The following is a 16,761-nucleotide window of genomic DNA, read 5'->3' as shown; positions in this document are numbered from 1 at the left end:
CGAGGGACGCGGTGCGGGGTGAGGGATACGGCATGGGGCGAGGGACGCGGTGCAGGGCGAGGGATGCAGTGTGGGGCGAGGGATGCGGTGTGGGGTGAGGGACGCAGTGTGGGGCGAGTGATGCCAGGATGGCGGCTCAGCCCCAGGCATGCAATGGGGACAGGACTAAGGACCATCCCGGAGCTGCCCCAGCTCCTCACCCCCCTCACCCCAGTCGCCAGGGCCACCCGCTGGCACCGCCCGGCTGTACCCACCGGTGATGGTTGCAGCATCGCGGCATCTGCCTGTGGCTGACCCGTGAGACGTGGGGACAGTGTGGGGCAGGGCAGCGACAGGCGAGTCCGGGCTGGGATGGAAGCAGCAGGCGGGCAGGCGCTGGCCAAGGGGAATCTCTCGTGGCACCGTGGTGTCCAGTTTGGCTGGCGTTACGTGGGGGTGCCGGCTGCCATGGGGAGAAGCACCTTCCTCCCTGGCTCCCTGGAGCGGCGCTGGCAGGCAGCAGGGTCCCTTCTCGGGCCCCTGCCTGCGGAGAAGGAGTTGTTAGGGTGATGCTCTAGGGACCAGGGACACATCCTGAACGCCATGCTCAGGCATCCACACCCCTAGCATCCTGCCAGTTGGTCAAACACCCTCCCCAGAGGCAACATCTACCAGGCCAGGGGCTTGAGACCTAGGCAGCATGGCCAGGGCTCTGGTGTCCCCGCTCCCCGGCCAGCCGGCGGCCTGCTGTGGGGGGGACCGTGGGAACAGCCAGCACTGGGGCAGGCCCCAGCTGAGCCCCCATCTGCTGCTGAACATGGGGCAGTTTCGGGGACGGCGCCGGGTCAGCGTACCTGCTCAGGACCACCTCTGCGGCAGCTGCTACATGACGCGGGGGGCTCAGCACCAAAGCAAGCACTTGGTGATGTCTGGATCAGCGCTGGGGGAGAGGATGCTCCGAAGGGATGGGGCAGGACCCTGCCCTCCCCAGGCTCACTGCTGGGTCCCTGCCTGCAGGAGCGGGCAGGGCAAGGAGCCGTAACAGCTGCTCGGCAGTGGGCGGACACGGACGTGGTGCCAGCAGCTCTTGCGGGAACCCTCGGGAGCGCCACCTCAGAGAGCAAAGTTCAACTGCGATTCTCCACCCCATCAGCACCAGGATGCGGAGTGGGGACCTGCCGAGTCACCCTGGGCAGGGCTGGGCAGCATCCACGGCCATCCCATCCCAGCCATAAACACATCACAAGACAAGCCATAAACCCAGCCTCTTCCTGCCACCTCCAGTGGCCCTGGCTCGGGCTGCAGCTACTGCTGGCACTGCTGCCTCTCTGCCCTGGGGGGCAGGAGCCTCCTGCACAAGGCCCATGCCCCATCTCCACCCCTGCTCCCACTTCCACTGCAGGGGGGGCTGCAGGGGGGGCTGCAGCACCAGTAGCCCCTTGTCCCCAGCATGGTTCATGCCAGGGCATCACTGCCCTCCCTCCCAACACGTGCTCATGGCTGCTGTTATGTCCGCAGCACCCAGGCCAGGCCACCTTGCATGGTGGATTCTCTCCAGCGAGGCCAAATCCTTCCCAGCAACAGGACAGGCATGAGGCAACATGAACACCCCAAAGCACAACCACAGCCCCACAGTCTCCTGCCTCACAGCACCGGGACCACTAGACCTAGGTGGCCCAATCCTGCACCGTGCTGCCCAGAGAACAGGTCCCCAGCTCCAAGCCCACAGACCCTCTCCCTCCCCGCTTCTCCCCAGAGAAGGAAGGGGACCCACCGTGCCGAGGTGCCTGGCTGCTGCTGCCCCACTCCCCCGCGCTGCTGCTGGCTCCGGGGAGGGAGCCTGGCCGGTGAGTCAGTGCTCGGCTGGGGCTGCCAGAGCCCTGCGTCTCCTTTTGGCGCAGCTCCTGCACGTACATTAACTCTCCCCGGGGGGAACCTTGTTCAGACACGTGCGAACGGCTCCCATCGCCCCCGGACCCTACTGTCCCCTCGGCCACCAGCATTCAGCTGCCGCATGACCTGAGGACCTGCCCCACGGGAGCTGGGGGGGAGCTGGGCAGGAGCAGGAGGACGGGGGGCCCAGGGCACTGCCGGCGGTGGGCCAGGACGAGCGGGACCCTGGCTCAGCCCGCGCCTGGGTGCACGTGCAGACCTGTGCTTGCTGCTCTCTGCCCTGCCCCGGTGCCGTCATGCGGCTCCTGCCCGGGCACCTCCCTGCCTGCGCAGCCCCACGCCAGGGTCGGGCTGGGCTCGACCCGCAGCCCCTTCCCCATCCTGCACCCGGGTGCCGACGCTCGGCAGCAGCTGAGCGGTGCTGGGGCGGCTGAGCTCGCTCCGGGCTATTTTTTCCCCTCAGCTGCTGTGGCAGGAGCCTGAGGCTGGGGAGGGGAGGCTGCTCAGGGCCAGGAGCCTCCGCGAGTGCCTGGGGCGGGGGGCTGCAGAGCAGCAAGGCCAATGCACGGGGCGAGGTGGTGGCTCAGTCCCACCGCTGGGATGGGGGCAGCTGCAGTCCTGCTGTGCCCCAGCCCAGGGGACATCGCCAGAGGGGTCCCTGCAGAGCCCCCCGGGCTGGGGCTGGGAACATCCCCGCTCTTGTGCAGGGAAGGGTACAGACAGGGCGGGCTGCCGCTCCCACAGCCCTAGATCCCACCCCGCCGCTCAGGCGGCCCCAGGAGGCAGCACCTGCCTGAAGCACCGTTCAGAAATGGGTCCCTGCCGGCACCCGAGGCCGTCGGGGGACGGACTCCTGCCCCATCCTGCGTCCTGCCTGGCTTCCCAGCTGGAACGGGCTCCCCAGCCCAGAGCTCAGCTCTGTCGCCTTTGCTCTGCCGTGACCCCCCAGCACCTGATGCTCTACCTCTGCCACAGAGCTCGCCGCGGCTGACCACACCGTGGGTCCCCTGTGCCCCAGGGGCTGAGCCCTCTGCTCCCCTCTCCCTGCAAAAACACCCGCAGCAGCATCAGCCTCTTCCCGCAGAGCAGCAAAACCCTCCCCGCTCCTGCCAGACCTCCTGGGTCAGTCATAGGGAACGACGAAGCGCAGCCAGACCCCGGCGCTACCATCAGGCCCCCTCCTCAGCCAGCCACTGCTGTGGCCAAACCGTTCCCTGAGACCCCCACCACCCCCGGGACGCCGTCTTTGCTGCAGACCCCCGGCCAGAAAGGCGGAGGGAGGGGGAAATCCCGCCGAGGCGAGGGGCAAAGGCTTCGGCAGCGAAGAATGGAAATGTGTCATGGGTGTCAGAGCCCACGCGTGGAAGTGGGGCCGTGCAGGAGCCAAGCGCCCGGAGAAGGGGCGAGACGAGGCAAGTTCTCCGGGGCGGTCTGGCAGCCGCCGCCGGCGACACCCCCGGGGGACCGGCAGGGACCGGCCCGGGGACGCGGGGGGCCCGGGGGCGAGCAGGACAGCGGGGGCGGCTGGAGGCAGAGCGCACCCGACGGCAGCGGGGCCCCGGCGGGCGGTGAGGTACCGGGGAGCCGGGGGCTCGGGGCGCCGGGGGTGCCGGGCCGCGGGGCGCACTCACCGCTGGGCGCTGCTCCCGGCGCGGAGGCGGCGGCGGGGCCCTCGCCCATCGCTCCCGCGGCCCCGCCGAGAGCAAAAGCCGCTCCCCGGGCAGGTCGGAGCGCGGCCGGGCATGCCGGGACCTGTAGTCCGGCCCGCCACCGCCTCCGGGGCTGCGGGTCCTGAAGAAGCTCTAGCTATCCTGGTACAGGGGTCCTCTGGCTCCTCTGGCTCCCCCAAAATCCCGGCGGTGCCCCCCAGCAGCCCCGTTGTGGCAGGGCTGGGGGTCTTGAGGGGTGCAGTCCTGCCCTGGGGAGAGGACTCCAGGGTGGGTGAGGGACACATCCTTGCCCATGACCCGGGGAGGTGCTGGTTCCTGTGGCCGTGCCCGGGGCACAGCCAGGAGACCCAGCACCTCCCGGGGCAGATGTTCTGGCACCTCGGGGACAGCCGGATCCGACCCTGAAAGCATCCCTGATACCCTCAGCGGGGCTGGCTGGCAGCCCCGAGGGGGGGTCCAGGCTCTGCATGGCCAAAGCCCCAGGCCAGGGCACACAGGGCTGGAACCCCATGTCCACTCAGGCACAGATGCTTGGGGTGCAGCAAAGTGCTGGCAGCTCTGCCGGGATCCCTGGGGACAGGGATGGGAGCAGGAGCTTCTCCGAGTCACCCTGGGAACCCACCCAGCCAGGCAGCAGAGCCTGCACCCATGGAGGTGCAGGTCTGGGTGCGTGAATTCTGCCCCGCACTGCACAGCCCAAGCAGCAAGGGCTGGCCTGGCTGGATCGCCTAACCCCCCCGGCACAGGGGCCTTATTCCCACTGCCTGTCACTGATCGTGTTCTGGCAGGGGCTGCAGCAGGCAGTGGGCTGGCCCCCCAGCCTCATCCCACGAGCCACTGAGCAGCCCCGGCTCCGCTGCCCTCCGGAAGCGCGCTCGGCTCTGCTGGGGCTGCCCGGAAAGCAGCTGTTGTTTTGCTTGTCCCTGGTCCTGGCACGGGCCAGGGCAGGAAGCACGGCTGCATCCCTGCTGCACCGGGGCTTGGCCGCGGCGCAGGGCTGAGCTCAGCACAGGATGTTCCCCTGAGCCGGCGGGACAGCCCTGGAGCCGGCCCCGCTTCCCAGACCCACTCCTGCTGCCTTTGTCCCCGGCTCACTGCTGCCCCAGCCCAGGCTGCTACTGGGACTCTGTGGGAGATGTGCAAACGTTCACGTCCCGCCTGGGCCCCACGCGTGGTGAGAACCCACCTCCCCATCCCTTCATCTCCCCGTCCCCCCGCCTTGCCTCCCTCCGTGGCACGGCCAAGCGCCGCGGCAGAGCCAAGCGAATGTGCAAGGACAGAGGGGGTGATGCTGACAGCGAGCGGGAATGGCTGCGACTGTGTTCCCAGCTCCCTTTAATCACGTCCCCCATCTCCCCGTGCCGGCAGCAGCCGCGTCGGGCCGCTTAGTGTCCTGCCAGGGGCTGCACAGGAGCTGTGCTACAGCAGGCAGAGCCCTGAGCGGGGGCATCAGGGACGATGTCCTGGCTCTGCGGCTGCCTCCCCATGTCACGGCGGTGCGTATCTCACTGAACAATGCAGCAATCGCAGCACCCACCGGTGCAGTGCGGGCATCGCTGCGTGACACGACTCCCCTCTCCAGGTCTCCCACCGCTGCTTGAGGAGCCTCCGCACCCCTGGCCATCCCCCACAGGATGGGTGCACGGGGCAGAGGTACAAACCCGCCAGGGCCGGGGACGTGGGCATCCCAGGGCCACCCATGTTTCACCCTTCCATCCCCCAGCACGCACACCCCAGCAGGCAAAACCCACAGCCCTGTGCCCGGCCGCAGCCTCGCCCGGAGCTGCTGCAGGCGAGCTCCTGCCTCCGGGCTCAGCCTGCGCCCAACAAGGTGCCGTGGTTAAGCCCGGGCAGCCGGCTGCCAGCGGTGGCTGTCCCTGGCCACGTCCCCATGCCGAGGAGGCCGCCAAGCAGACGGGCAGTCCTGAAGTTGGTGGGTAACTTTGCGAACAGTTTCCACCTCCCAGCATGATCTCCGCCTGACGCCGCTTCGTCATCGCCCTCCCCAGGCGCATCTGCCGGAGTTAGTGCCTCAGCTGAGAGTATTTCCTCCTGCCATCTGTTCCCGCTATGAAGCCGGGCTGCGGAAGCAGGCAACCAGGTTTGACTGAGTAAATCACTTTTTTTAACCTGGCCTCTCACGGCTCCATCCAGGCTTCGCTCCATCAATCAGCGGGGCTCGCTCCCAACCGGCACGTTTATCCCCCAGAGCTCGTTAAAGTGAGCTCTGCGCAGCAGCAGAGAGGAGATGCCGGTGATGCTGCCTAATGAACAAACATCTTAATTACTGGAAGTTTCTACCTCCTGACAGAGCAGACAGACGCCTGGATGGAGCCGGCGTGCGAGTCCGGGTGTGCGGCTGCCAGTGGGAGCTGCTGCCGGTGCCACGAGCCAGTGGCCCGTGCCTCGACAAGCACCTTTCCCGAGGCACAGGGACGGGCCCAGCCTGCTTGTCCCCCCGGCCGCCACCTGAGCCCCCGGCCAGGCATGGGAACCAGCTCGCCCGAGGCCGCGCAGCCCCACGGGAGGGAACCACCACCGCTTGGCCCCAGGAGGGCGACGGGCACCTTCACCCCGGCTGCCCCAAGGGGACTCGCTGCCCTTCCCCAGCCGCCACAAACACAGGCTCAGGGCAACACGGGGCTGGGGGGGTTATTTTATTCTTTGCTTTGGTCTATACAAAAACAACTTACAGAAATAATAAAATCTTCCATTCCTGAACCACACTCCAGTAACTGTCCATCCCTTTCTGGCGGGAGCGTTAAACCACCGTCAGATCTAGAGCCTCTTTAAAAAATGTGTTAGATAAGGGAGGAGGGGACGGAAACACACCACTCACCAAAAAGAAGGGAAACGGGTTAAAATGTGCAACAGAGATCAGTACAAGGACACGGTTCCTAATGCTGGAGTCACTCCTCTATGGGTACTGGTAGGATAGGCAGGTACACAAAGTCAGCTCCCCAACGGCTGATTGGAAAGAATTAAACCGCAGACATCCCGATGGCTAAGATGAAGGTCCTGGGACACGGCACCCTTTGGTTTCAGCGAACTCTGGATTGGCCTGATTAAGTTAGAGTTTGCAGAAAGCAAAGGGGTTTCCCGTGTTAGATTCCTTTCCTAGAACACTAACACGCAGAACAAATTAGTTAGAAAGCACAAACTTAAAGACGGCAAAAGCCGTTGGCACCATATTAAAAATAAAAAAGAAATATATATTCATAGAAAAGACTATTTTGCCAATGAAAGGTCGCTAACGGTGTAGGGTTTATGTGTTTTAAAGCTTCAGAAACAGTATCTTGGATGCTGGATGCGGCAGTAGGTGCTTGAAGCAGTCCCAGCAGGAAGGACCTTCTCCACAGACCCACAGCGAAGAAAAAAAATCGAAAAATAAAACCTCTCGTGGGAATGGAAAAGTTTGTCTTCTCAGGCACTTCTGTCTCCCAAGTCCTTCTTGCGAATACTCAGCTCTGGGGCCACCCTCTTCTGTGTGGAGAAAACACCTGCGCGCGGCAGGAGAGAGCTCCCGTTACTCGACCGAGAGGGGGTTTTGGAGGAGAGCAGAGCCCAGGGCTCCCCGAGCCCCCGGGGTGACGGGGGTGCCGACCCACGGCAGCACCAGGGACGCCGCAGCACGCTGGGCCCCAGCAGCCAGCGCTGCCTCCCGGCCGCCCGCCCCGCTCCAGGGCCGAGCGCGCCCACGGTAGGTGCCCGCACCCCAGGTACACGCCAGCGACTACCTGGTGCGGGGGCTGCGGGGTGCGTTAGGCGAGCATGTGGTCAGCGAAGGGCGCTCGGACGCCGTCGCTGTAGGCGTCCATGGGGTAGTCCCCGTCCATGTCCATGTGCATGTCGATGGGGTCCAGGGGGATGTCGCCCGAGTACATGGGGCGGTAGCCGGGGTCCAGCTCTGCACAGAAGAGACGCGGCAACCTCAGCTCTCGCCAGCGAGAGACATCTCCAGACCTCAGCTGCCCTCCTGGTCTCCCCGCCCAGGGCAGCGCGTGGCACATGGTGCCGCAAAGGACACGAGGGCCACCCACCACCCACCTGCCCCACGCCTCTGGGCAGCCCGGGCACACAGGGGAGCGGCTGCACGTGCTCCCCAGCGAGCTGAGCACCCCGCTGAGCGTCCCCAGGCAGCCCCGGCTGGCGCTTTCCTGGCAGCCACGCGGAGGAGTTAAAACCAGCCTGGTTTGGTGAGATGAGGCGTCTGCCCCCCCAGAGCATGGCCCAAGGGAAGAGCTGGCGCCATACTCACCGTCTGAGTAGGGCTCGTTGATGGGGATCATGCTCTGAGCCTACGGAAGAAGGTGACAGAATTGAAGAGGGGACACGTGCTGACACGTGCACGATGCCCAGGGACTACGTGGTGCCCAGCCGCATCCCGGGTAGCAGGTACCGCAACCGGGGCCACCCCCTGCGCCTCCCCCCGTTTGCCGGTCACTCCCAGCTGAGCTCTGGCCGGAGGCGGCACCGGCAGCTTTTGGAAGCAGGACAGGGCCATCCCAAGAAGCCGCGGGTTCCCCAGGGAAAGGGGCTCGTCTCCGCGCTCAGCGGGACGCTCACCGCCTCCCAGGCTGCCGGGTCGTGCTTGAAGAGGGAGTTGGTGAGCTCCACAGAGACACGCTTCCTGTAGTCGGGGTTCTTGTCCTCCGAGATTCGGAACAGCACAGCGGCCGCGTAGGTGGCTGCAGGGGAAGGGCAGCAGCCTCAGCTCCCGGCACCACGCGGCACCCGAGCACCAGAAGCCCCAGACCGGCTGCAGCTGGGCCGACGCCACGTGGCGGAGAGCCCTCGGCACGGGGCCTGGCACGGCGGCACTCACCGGTCCCCTCGTTCCTGGAGTGCAGCAGCTCCATCAGCGGAGCCGAGGCCCCCTCAGCATCGATGGCATCTGCCGCCTCCTTGTCCTGGGCCAGCTCGCACAGCACGCCAGCCGCGACGCGCTGGATGTTCTCCACCGGCGAGTAGAGGAGCTGTCGGGAGAGATTAGCAGCGCCGTGGAGCAGCCGGCGAGGAGCTGTCGTGCGCCTGACGTGGTCTGACACACACGGTGCCGCCAGCCGAGCGCCGTGGCTCCCTGGCCCCGGCAGCACAGGGCCGTGCCAGCCAGGCGGGAGGTGGCGAGTGCAGCCCCCGGTCCCCCCAGCCCCTGACCTGCACGAAGAGTGGGATGGTGTTGAGGCGGAAGATCTCCATGCGGTTCATGGGGTCCCGGGCCAGGATGTGCAGTGCCCCCGTGCACCCCTCCACAATCTCCTCCATCTTCACTCCGTCCTGCCAGGGCAGAGGCGCTCAGCCGGGGCCCTGGAGCAGCCGGCGCTCCCCGCGCCAGGGCACGACCACCCTGAGCGCGGGCGCAGGCGACCCCCCAGGGACAGGTCAGCTTTCGGGGTGCCAGGCTGTGCCGGGAGCAAGGCAGAGGGGCACGCCGGCAGACCCTGCCGCGGGGACTCACCGTGTAGGGCTGCTGCGTGCCGGCTGCTACGTGCCGCTGGGCGTCCTGGTGCGCCTTGACCAGCAGCTGGACCAGGCGGGGGATGACGGCGGCCTCCTGGAGCGGGGCGTGGTTGGCCGGGCACAGGGCCAGGTTGCGGATCAGGCCTATGGTAGCCTGGCGGAGTGAAGGGATTCGAGAAATTCGTCTCGACCGTGGATCAGAGCAGCGTGTGCTCCCCACGGGACCCGCCAGCCGGGCCCTCCTCCCCCTGCCCGCCCCCCCCCGGTGCAGGCTGACTTCAGCTTCCTCCCACACCGGATCCGGCCCCCGGCCCGCGGGGGAGGCCGGGGCAAGTATCGCTTCCAGCCAAGCAGCCCGCACGAGCCATTTCCTCCGTTAGCTGCCGTCAAGGACGCTGCCCGACGGGACCAGGGCTGCGGCAGCCCATCGCTCCCGGCACGGCACCAGCTGCAGACCCCCTCCGCAGCGCGTCCCACCGAGGGCCAGCAGCTGGGGCTCGCTCGAGTTCAGCCACTGGCTTCCTCCAGCCCCCAGCAACCACCTCCAGCCCCTCACAGCCCCTTACCTTGACCAGTGGCCACTGGTTGGGCTGGTTGAGGAGCTTGACGATAGCAGGGATGCCGTAGTTGAGCCGCACAGAGTTCTGCGCCATCTCAGCCTCGGGGTGCCGGCTGGTGAGGTGCCGGAGAGCGCAGACGGCCGGCTCGGTGATGTCCTCCTTGTCGCCTGCCCGCAGGATGGTGTGGATCAGGGCCTCCACTCCGTTTGACTGCGTCACCAGGGTCTTGTTCTTGCTGTTGTTGCAGGTCAGGTTGGAGAGGGTGCCGGTGGCACAGGTCAGCACGTTCACGTCGTCGGAGCTCAGCTGGTTCACCAGGATCTTGAGGACGCCGTCCAAGCCCTCCTGTGGGAGTGGGGACAGGAGGTCGGACCAGCCCCCCAGCCGGCTCTGGGCTCAGCCCTGCGCCCGTCCCCTCTGTCTCTCACCCAGGCGCGGGGAGCCAGAGCTGCTCCCCTCAGACGGCCGGACACCCGGCCCTGGAGAGGAGGAGCCCCCTCCCGCGAGGACGGCTCCTGCCATCGCAGAGAGGATCCAGCCCCGAGCCGTGCTCTTCCTGCCAGACCCGGCCCCCTCTCCCCTCGAGACCCAGGCTCGTGTGGCTGCCCTCGTGGGAGCTTGCACACTCCTTGCCGCAGACCCCGGCCCCCCGGCACCCCATGTCGTGTCCCCCTGGCTCTGCACGGGCCAGAGCAGGCAGCAATGGCGGAGAGGCAGCGTTCGCACCTCCCACACTGCGCCTTTCCCTGTCCCCCCTGCAGCCAGAGCTGCTTCTCCACGATGCCGGCACAGCGTGAGCAACAGGCGCTCCCGACACGTGCAGCTTGACTTAGAGCTCCATGTCTCCAGCAGCTTTTCTCTGCTGGGAAGTGCAAACGATGCACCCACCAGTGCTCCCCGAGCAGTCCCAGCATGAGCCTGGTCCCGGCCGTGCCGGCAGGCAGCCAGCCGTGGGGCAGGAAGGAGTTAAAGGCGCCATGGCCGCGTCCCCCCCCTCAATCCGAGAGCCAGGGATGGTTACGCGCCAGCCCAAATAGTTTCCACGCTGCATCAGGCGCTAATCTGCGCAGAGGCGGCCCCAGCAGATGGGGAACGCATCAGGAGGCAGCAAAGGGCTGGGGAGAGCAACCCCAGAGCAGAGCTCGGGGTCACCCTCGCACCGGCCGCCTCTCGGCCCCGTGGGCACAACTGCCTCAACAGCAGCTCCGCGGGCAACTCCCTCGCTGGGGAAGAAGCCGAGCAGGCGGCCAGCGCCAGGGCAGGCTGCTGGCTGCTCCCCGAGCCAGAGCAAGCAGCAGCCCCGGCGATGCCCCGCCGAGAGCGTGAGCGACTGCCGGTGGCCTCGGCTCCCCGCCGGGGACACGGCAGGAGCGCCGGCAGCCAGCTGGCGTGGGAAGGGCGGCGGGCAGTAAGCAGCCTCCCGCGACACCGGGCGAACCCGGGCTGCAGCGGGGCTCAGGCACACAGGCATCCCCTCGCCCTGCCAGGCACACACGCTGCCGCAGCCCGCAGCTCCGGGGCCTGGAACCGGCACAAGGACGTCGCTTTGGGCTCAGCCTGGCACAAGCAGAGGGTGAGGGGCAGCCCGGCAGCCGGTACGGAGAAGCCTCCAAAATGCCGCGCTGAAACGCAACTCGGGGTCCCGCAGACTCACCTGTTTGGTAGCCACGTCAGAGAGGTTTCGCAGGGTCCAGAGACAGTTCTGGACCAGCCTGGGGCTGGAGCTGGTCAGGTGTTTGCCCAACGCCTGCATGCCGCCTGCCAGGGAAGAAGACCCAGCCCACCTGTAAATACCCGAAGCTGCCCCAGCAGAGAAGGGTGCGGGTCTGCGTGGTGAGCGTGGGCTGGGCACCGCCTGACCGATGCCTCCAACGCAGCCTCATGGCTTGGCGGAGGCCAAACGTGGTGCGGGAAGACAGCTCCCAGCCGACCAGATCCTGCCCACGCACGGTGCCAGGGAAGCGCCTCAGCAGCCTTTCAGAGCAAGAAACCAGGCCACGCGCAGGTGGTTTCACGCGGCTGTGCGAGGCGTCTGCCTGTCCCGCGCATCAATTGCGAGATGGCCGCCCCGTCCCGACACCACCACCCGCCTCCTGTTTGACGCCAGCCCCCCAGCCCCTCTTACCAGCCTCAACGATCGCGGGCTTGTTGCTGGGACACACCGACAGCACCTTGAGCACCCGGCTTGTGGTCCAGAGCAGCTTCTCGTAGTTGTAGCTGCGCATGATCTGCACCAGGGCCTGGGGTCCTCCGTTGGCCAAAATAATCAGCTGCAAGACAGAAGGGCCAGGGTGGGGGCGTGCAGCAGCTCCGGGCTGCCGGGACCACCACGCCGGTTTCCCCAGCTCGTGCCAGGACGCAAGCCAGGCAGGAGGCCCAGCCCCTCGGCACGCCGCAGTGCTTCGGGTCGCCCCGCCGGGGCCGCGCGCTGCCACCGCAGCCCGGCACACCGGGTGCCCTGCCCCGCGCCGCAGGCGGCACGGGCAGCGGCCCCCCACCCAGCCGGCGTCGGAGCAGGTCCAGGGACTGACCCTCCGCACGACGCCGGGACTCCTACGCAGGGACTCCTGTGTAGGAGGAGAGGAGCAGCCAAAGAACAAAGATAGAGGCATTGCCCGGAGCAGCGGGGGGAGAAACCCAGCCGAGCCGATCTACCGGCCAGACTGGGACAGTCCGCGCTTCCAGGGACGCTCCACCTGCACGGGCGGATGCGGCCCTGTTGCAGGCAGCACAACTGCTCCGCTGCCGGCTGTGGCCGGGGGCACGCGGGCCGAGACGGTGGGAGCTCCCACCCCTGCCTCCCGGGCTTCTGGCGGCGAGGAGCAAGGCTGGGCAACCGCCCCCCTCCTGCCCTCCCTCGGCAGGACCCCGCGCCGCGGGGCAGGCCAGGCTCCCCGGGCCCACCTTGCTCTCCTGGTTCCCGTAGGCGAGGAGCTGGAGGCAGTCGGTGGTGATTGCCAGGAACTTGGGGTTGTTCTTGTTCAGCAGGGGAACCATTTTCTGCAGGCCGTCGGCCAGGCGCACAGCCATCTTGGCCCCTTCCTGGTAGAGCAGCAGGTTGTGCAGGGTGGTGATGGCATAGAAGAGGACTGACTCGACCGGCGAGCTGCAGGCAGGCGGCACAGAGCCACGTCAGCGCAGGCAGCTGCCTCCAGGCTAACCAGGCTGCCATCGGAGCCCCGAGCCCCAGCTCCCACCCAGTGCCCTTCAGCAAGACCCGGTGCGAGGCCACCGTGCCGCATGGCCCCAGGGTGGCCCTCGGGGCAAGGACACCTCCTCCTCGGGGCAGAGACCGAGCCCCATCTCCATGGACGAGGCAGCATGGGGGACCACTCCCCTCCTCCTGCCCCCATACGAGCTGCAAACGCAGCAAAGCCCTGGGGCTTTCGCAGGCTAAAAGGCTGAAGGTCTCCCACGCCCCCGTGTCGGTGTGAGCAGGAGGAGGACCCACGCAGCACGAGCCCTCCTCTCCTCTCCCCTCCTCTGCTGGCGCTCGCCTGGCTGCCAGCCCGGGAGGGACCGCTCGGCTCTGCCGGCCTCTCGGGCCCCCCCCAGCGCCCTCGTACCTGAGCATCCTGACGAGTGCCGGGATGCCGCCAGACTTGAAGATGGAGAGCAGGCCCTCGCGGTGGTGCGAGAGGTTGTGCAGGATGCTGGTGGTGCAGCGGGCCGTGTCCAGGTCGCTGGTGCTCTGCATGGTGCGGACCACAGCCGCCACGATCTGGGGAGACTGCATCAGGGCGCGGCGCGACGCCTCCTTCTTGGAGAGCTGGTTGACGATCATGGCCGCTTTGCTGACAACCACCTGGCGGGGGAGAGAAGCGGCGGGTGGAAGGGGGTCCCACTGCTGCCCATCACGGCAGGGACGGGAGGGATCCCGCTCCGATGGGTAAGACCTGGCCCAGGGCTGCCGCGCAGGGCGAGTCGGCACAGCCGGCGCAGGCGAGGATTTCTATTTTTAACAATCCTCACCCCCGACGCTGCGGGAGCCACGCTGCAGTTCGCAGCGGCGGGCAGCGTGCGGTCGGGCCCATGGCGCACAGGCGTGCCGCAGGGGCAGGGGGAGGGCGGGGGGCTGGAGCACGGGCAAGGAGCGCTCGGTGTCTGTGGGAGGCCGGGGCAGGGGGGCCGAGTCCGGGCGGCAAGGACGGGCTGCCGGGAGATGCGGGCGGGCAGATGCGGGCTCGGTCCTGTTGCAGGGCGGAGGCAACCGCAGCGCTTTGTCAAGAGGAAGCAGCCGGACGGCAGCCGCGGAGCCGCGCGGGGATGGGCGCCCAGCTGCGCTGCCACGGCTGGGGAAGCGCGCCCCGCAAGCCCGGCAGCTGAACGCCCGGAGGCACGCGCAGGCAAACCACGCTTCCTTACCGGGTCCTCGTCGTTGAGCAGCTTGGTGAGCTCCGGGATGGCCCGGGTGGCCAGCTCGGCATCATCCTGGTAGTTGATGAGGTGCACGATGGCCGATTTCAGCATCTGCGAGGGCTCCGCCAGGCGCTGCACGTTGGTCTGCTGCCCCTCCAGCTGCGTGGTGATGAGCAGGGAGCGGTCCTCCACCGTCTCGGGGTACATGGCGGCCCGGACACGCTGCGCCCGGGTCATGGCCAGCTGAGCCTCCATGTCCGCTGCAGGGGTAGACAGGGAGGCAGCGTTAGACTCGGGCTCTCTCCGAGGAACGCTCCCTGCTTTCCACTTTCAATCAGCTGAGCAAGAGCTTAGTGCGATGACACCGGCGACGTCAGCAGTCCCAGCACGCTCTGCAAGGAGCCGGTGCTTCAAAGTGTAAACAGATACGGCAGCGCAGAGATAAGGCAACGCTCAGTTAGGCAGCGTGATTAGGCAGTTGTCACATAAGGCCCATTAATTAAAAAATTAAGGATATTTGCAACCTGGGACCAGCTGGCACCAGGGATTAGGAGAAGGACACGGAGGCCTTCCCCACCAGCGGCGCCGGGGCAGAGGTGCTGCAGCCACCCGCAGTCCCCACCTCCACGGCGCAGGGACAGCGCGGGGGGCTCGGGAGGGCTCGTCCGTCTCCGGGGGCTCTGCCGCCCAGGGCAGCTGGCAATTCAACCTTCCAGGGCCCACTGCTGGCGGGGGAACCGCAGAGCTGAGCGGAGCAAACCGGCCCTCTGAAGGGATAAAGCTGGGGGAAACGTCTCCTTTGGCTCCGGGGGCTGCGCCTCCGCCCGCTTCGCCCTCGCAGCAGCGGGAGAAGACGGGCCAGCCGGCGGGGCTTTGCGGCACACGCCGGCAGCTTTGCCAGCCACGCTGAGACAGGTTTCCCCAGCAGGCAGGCAGGCAGGCAGCAGAGCAGACGGCCGATCCGTGGGCTGGGATCAGCTGTTCCCATCTCGAGCCAACCCACCAGCGCGCTCGGATGTGCGCGCACGGCTCAGCACCAGCGCGGGCTGGCTGCGCACCCGCCCCTACGCGAGAGCCTCTCGGCGTGGGGAAGGAGGACAGGAGGGAGCATATTTTAGGCAGCAACAAGCCCGGGGGTGTGGAAGGCGGCATGGAGAAGCGCCCAGAACGAGCACAGCTTGTGGGAGAGGCAGAGGAAGGCAGGAGCTGAGCAGCCAAGCTCAGGGACGTGCCCGGCCCCGCAGCTCCTACCTTGCGCTTGGCTCTGGCCCTGGCTGCCTCCCTGGCAGTAGCTCGTGGTGGTCGTCTTCTTGATGGTGTACTGCTTCCCATAGACCTCGTCTTCGTCCCCGAGGCACTTGCTGCTGACGGAGGGCACCTGGGTGTTGACACCGGAGTGGATGCCCGAGTCGTAGGTGTAGGTTTGCTGCCACTCCGTCACCTTGATCGGCTGCTCCATCATGTTCATCACCTCCATGGCTGCTCTGCGGGGCAGGGAGGGAGAAGTTATGCCTCTGGCAGAGCCCAGGTCACTGCAGCACCCTCTCACCCCTCTCCTGCACTAAACCGCGCGGCAGACCCCGGCGCGGCAGACCCCGGCGCGGCAGCCAGCCCCTGCCCAGCCCACGAGCAGATCGGGCAGATCACTATCTGCCCTCCTCCCCCACGCGAGATGAAAGGCGGCACCGGGATGACGAACCCACAGCTCAGCACTTTGCTGCTCGTGTTCAGACATGAAGCGTGGCTGCAGCCGGCGCAGACCACGCACGGCTGGCTGAGCCGTCAGCCAGCGCCTGCCACGCAACGCCGTGTCTCACACGCAACGCCGTGTCTCACCGCCTTGGCAGCAAAGGCGTGAGCAGGCTCTGCCCGGCGTGGCGGGACCCCGCAGCCGGGACCCTGCAGCCAGGCCCCCCCGACTCCAGGCTCCCCACGGGCTTTCGAAAGACCAGTTTCCAGAGCCAGGACCTGGCAGAGAGCTGGGGACAGCCACAAGGCTGGAAGTCCAAGAATAAAATGAACCTTTTTAGAAGCCCTCCGGGACACTGCTAAAGCACCTCAAAAATAACCAGGCAAAGCCGCTGGCTCAGCTGTCCCATGGGTGCCCAGCACCACGAGCACCCATGGCGTGGGCCAGGTGCTCCCTGTGCTGTGCCGAGCACCGTGCCGTGGCTGCGCGGTGCCAGGACAGGGCAGCCCAGCACATCCCAAAACTCGGGACAAACCAGCCAAGGTTGCTCACAAGCAGGGCTGGGTTTCCGTCATCTTTAATCCGGGGACGCAGCGGGAGGGAGGATGCCTCACGGATTAACCCCTGAGCTCATCGGGGCAGGCGGACACTGCAGGGCTGTGAGTCACCAGCCCCGCATCCAGCCCGCGGCACGGCCGGGGGAGCGGTGGAGGCAGGCAGGCAGGCAGGGATGGAAGCATCCCAGCAGCGCCCAGCCAGCCCCGCTGGGATTTCTGCCCCTTCCTCCGGCCGCGCAGGGGTGGGGATGAGTCAGAGTTTCAGAGGCGATAAGAGGCAAAGGGAGCAGCTGCCGCCCGGCTCCCAGCGCAGCTGGGCGCAGCAGCAACCACGCTTCCAAGCAGAGGCATAATTACCACCTCCACCAGCACTGATTCATGCAGCAAGCTGGACCAGCACGGCCACGCGGCCCTGGCCGCGCTCCAGCCGCCAGCACAGTTCGGGGGACCAGCCGGGCTGGTGCAGCAGCCCCAGGTCCCGGCACCCTCCTTGGGGGGGGCAAGAGGGGACAAGCCCCCCGCCAGCCCCGGCCCCCTGCCACGCTGGCAGCTGAGTCAGGGCATCAGCTGGAGGCCGAGGATGCGGCTTGCGT

General features: G+C 67.2%; 1 protein-coding gene across 1 annotated transcript; it reads right to left on the bottom strand.

The window, feature by feature from the left end:
• Window positions 1–7,303: 7,303 nt before the first annotated feature.
• LOC309416142 (junction plakoglobin) lies at window positions 7,304–15,401 on the bottom strand (the record flags this gene model as incomplete). The annotated part of the gene is made up of 13 exons (XM_082015720.1): window positions 15,173–15,401; window positions 13,928–14,181; window positions 13,129–13,367; window positions 12,467–12,668; window positions 11,688–11,832; window positions 11,217–11,320; window positions 9,569–9,907; window positions 9,001–9,156; window positions 8,700–8,819; window positions 8,368–8,518; window positions 8,109–8,230; window positions 7,801–7,840; window positions 7,304–7,449 (listed from the first exon to the last, which is right to left on the bottom strand). Exons 1-13 carry the CDS (start codon window positions 15,396–15,398, stop codon window positions 7,304–7,306), a joined length of 2,244 nt encoding a protein of 747 aa, XP_081871846.1. The 5' UTR covers window positions 15,399–15,401.
• Between the last annotated feature and the right edge of the window lie 1,360 nt (window positions 15,402–16,761).

Source organism: Phaethon aethereus (genome assembly GCF_964289735.1).
Source record: "Phaethon aethereus genome assembly, contig: HAP1_SCAFFOLD_556, whole genome shotgun sequence".
Lineage (NCBI taxonomy): Eukaryota > Metazoa > Chordata > Aves > Phaethontiformes > Phaethontidae > Phaethon > Phaethon aethereus.
The sequence above is the reverse complement of the archived record's forward strand: the minus strand, read 5'-3'. Positions and strand labels throughout refer to the sequence as shown.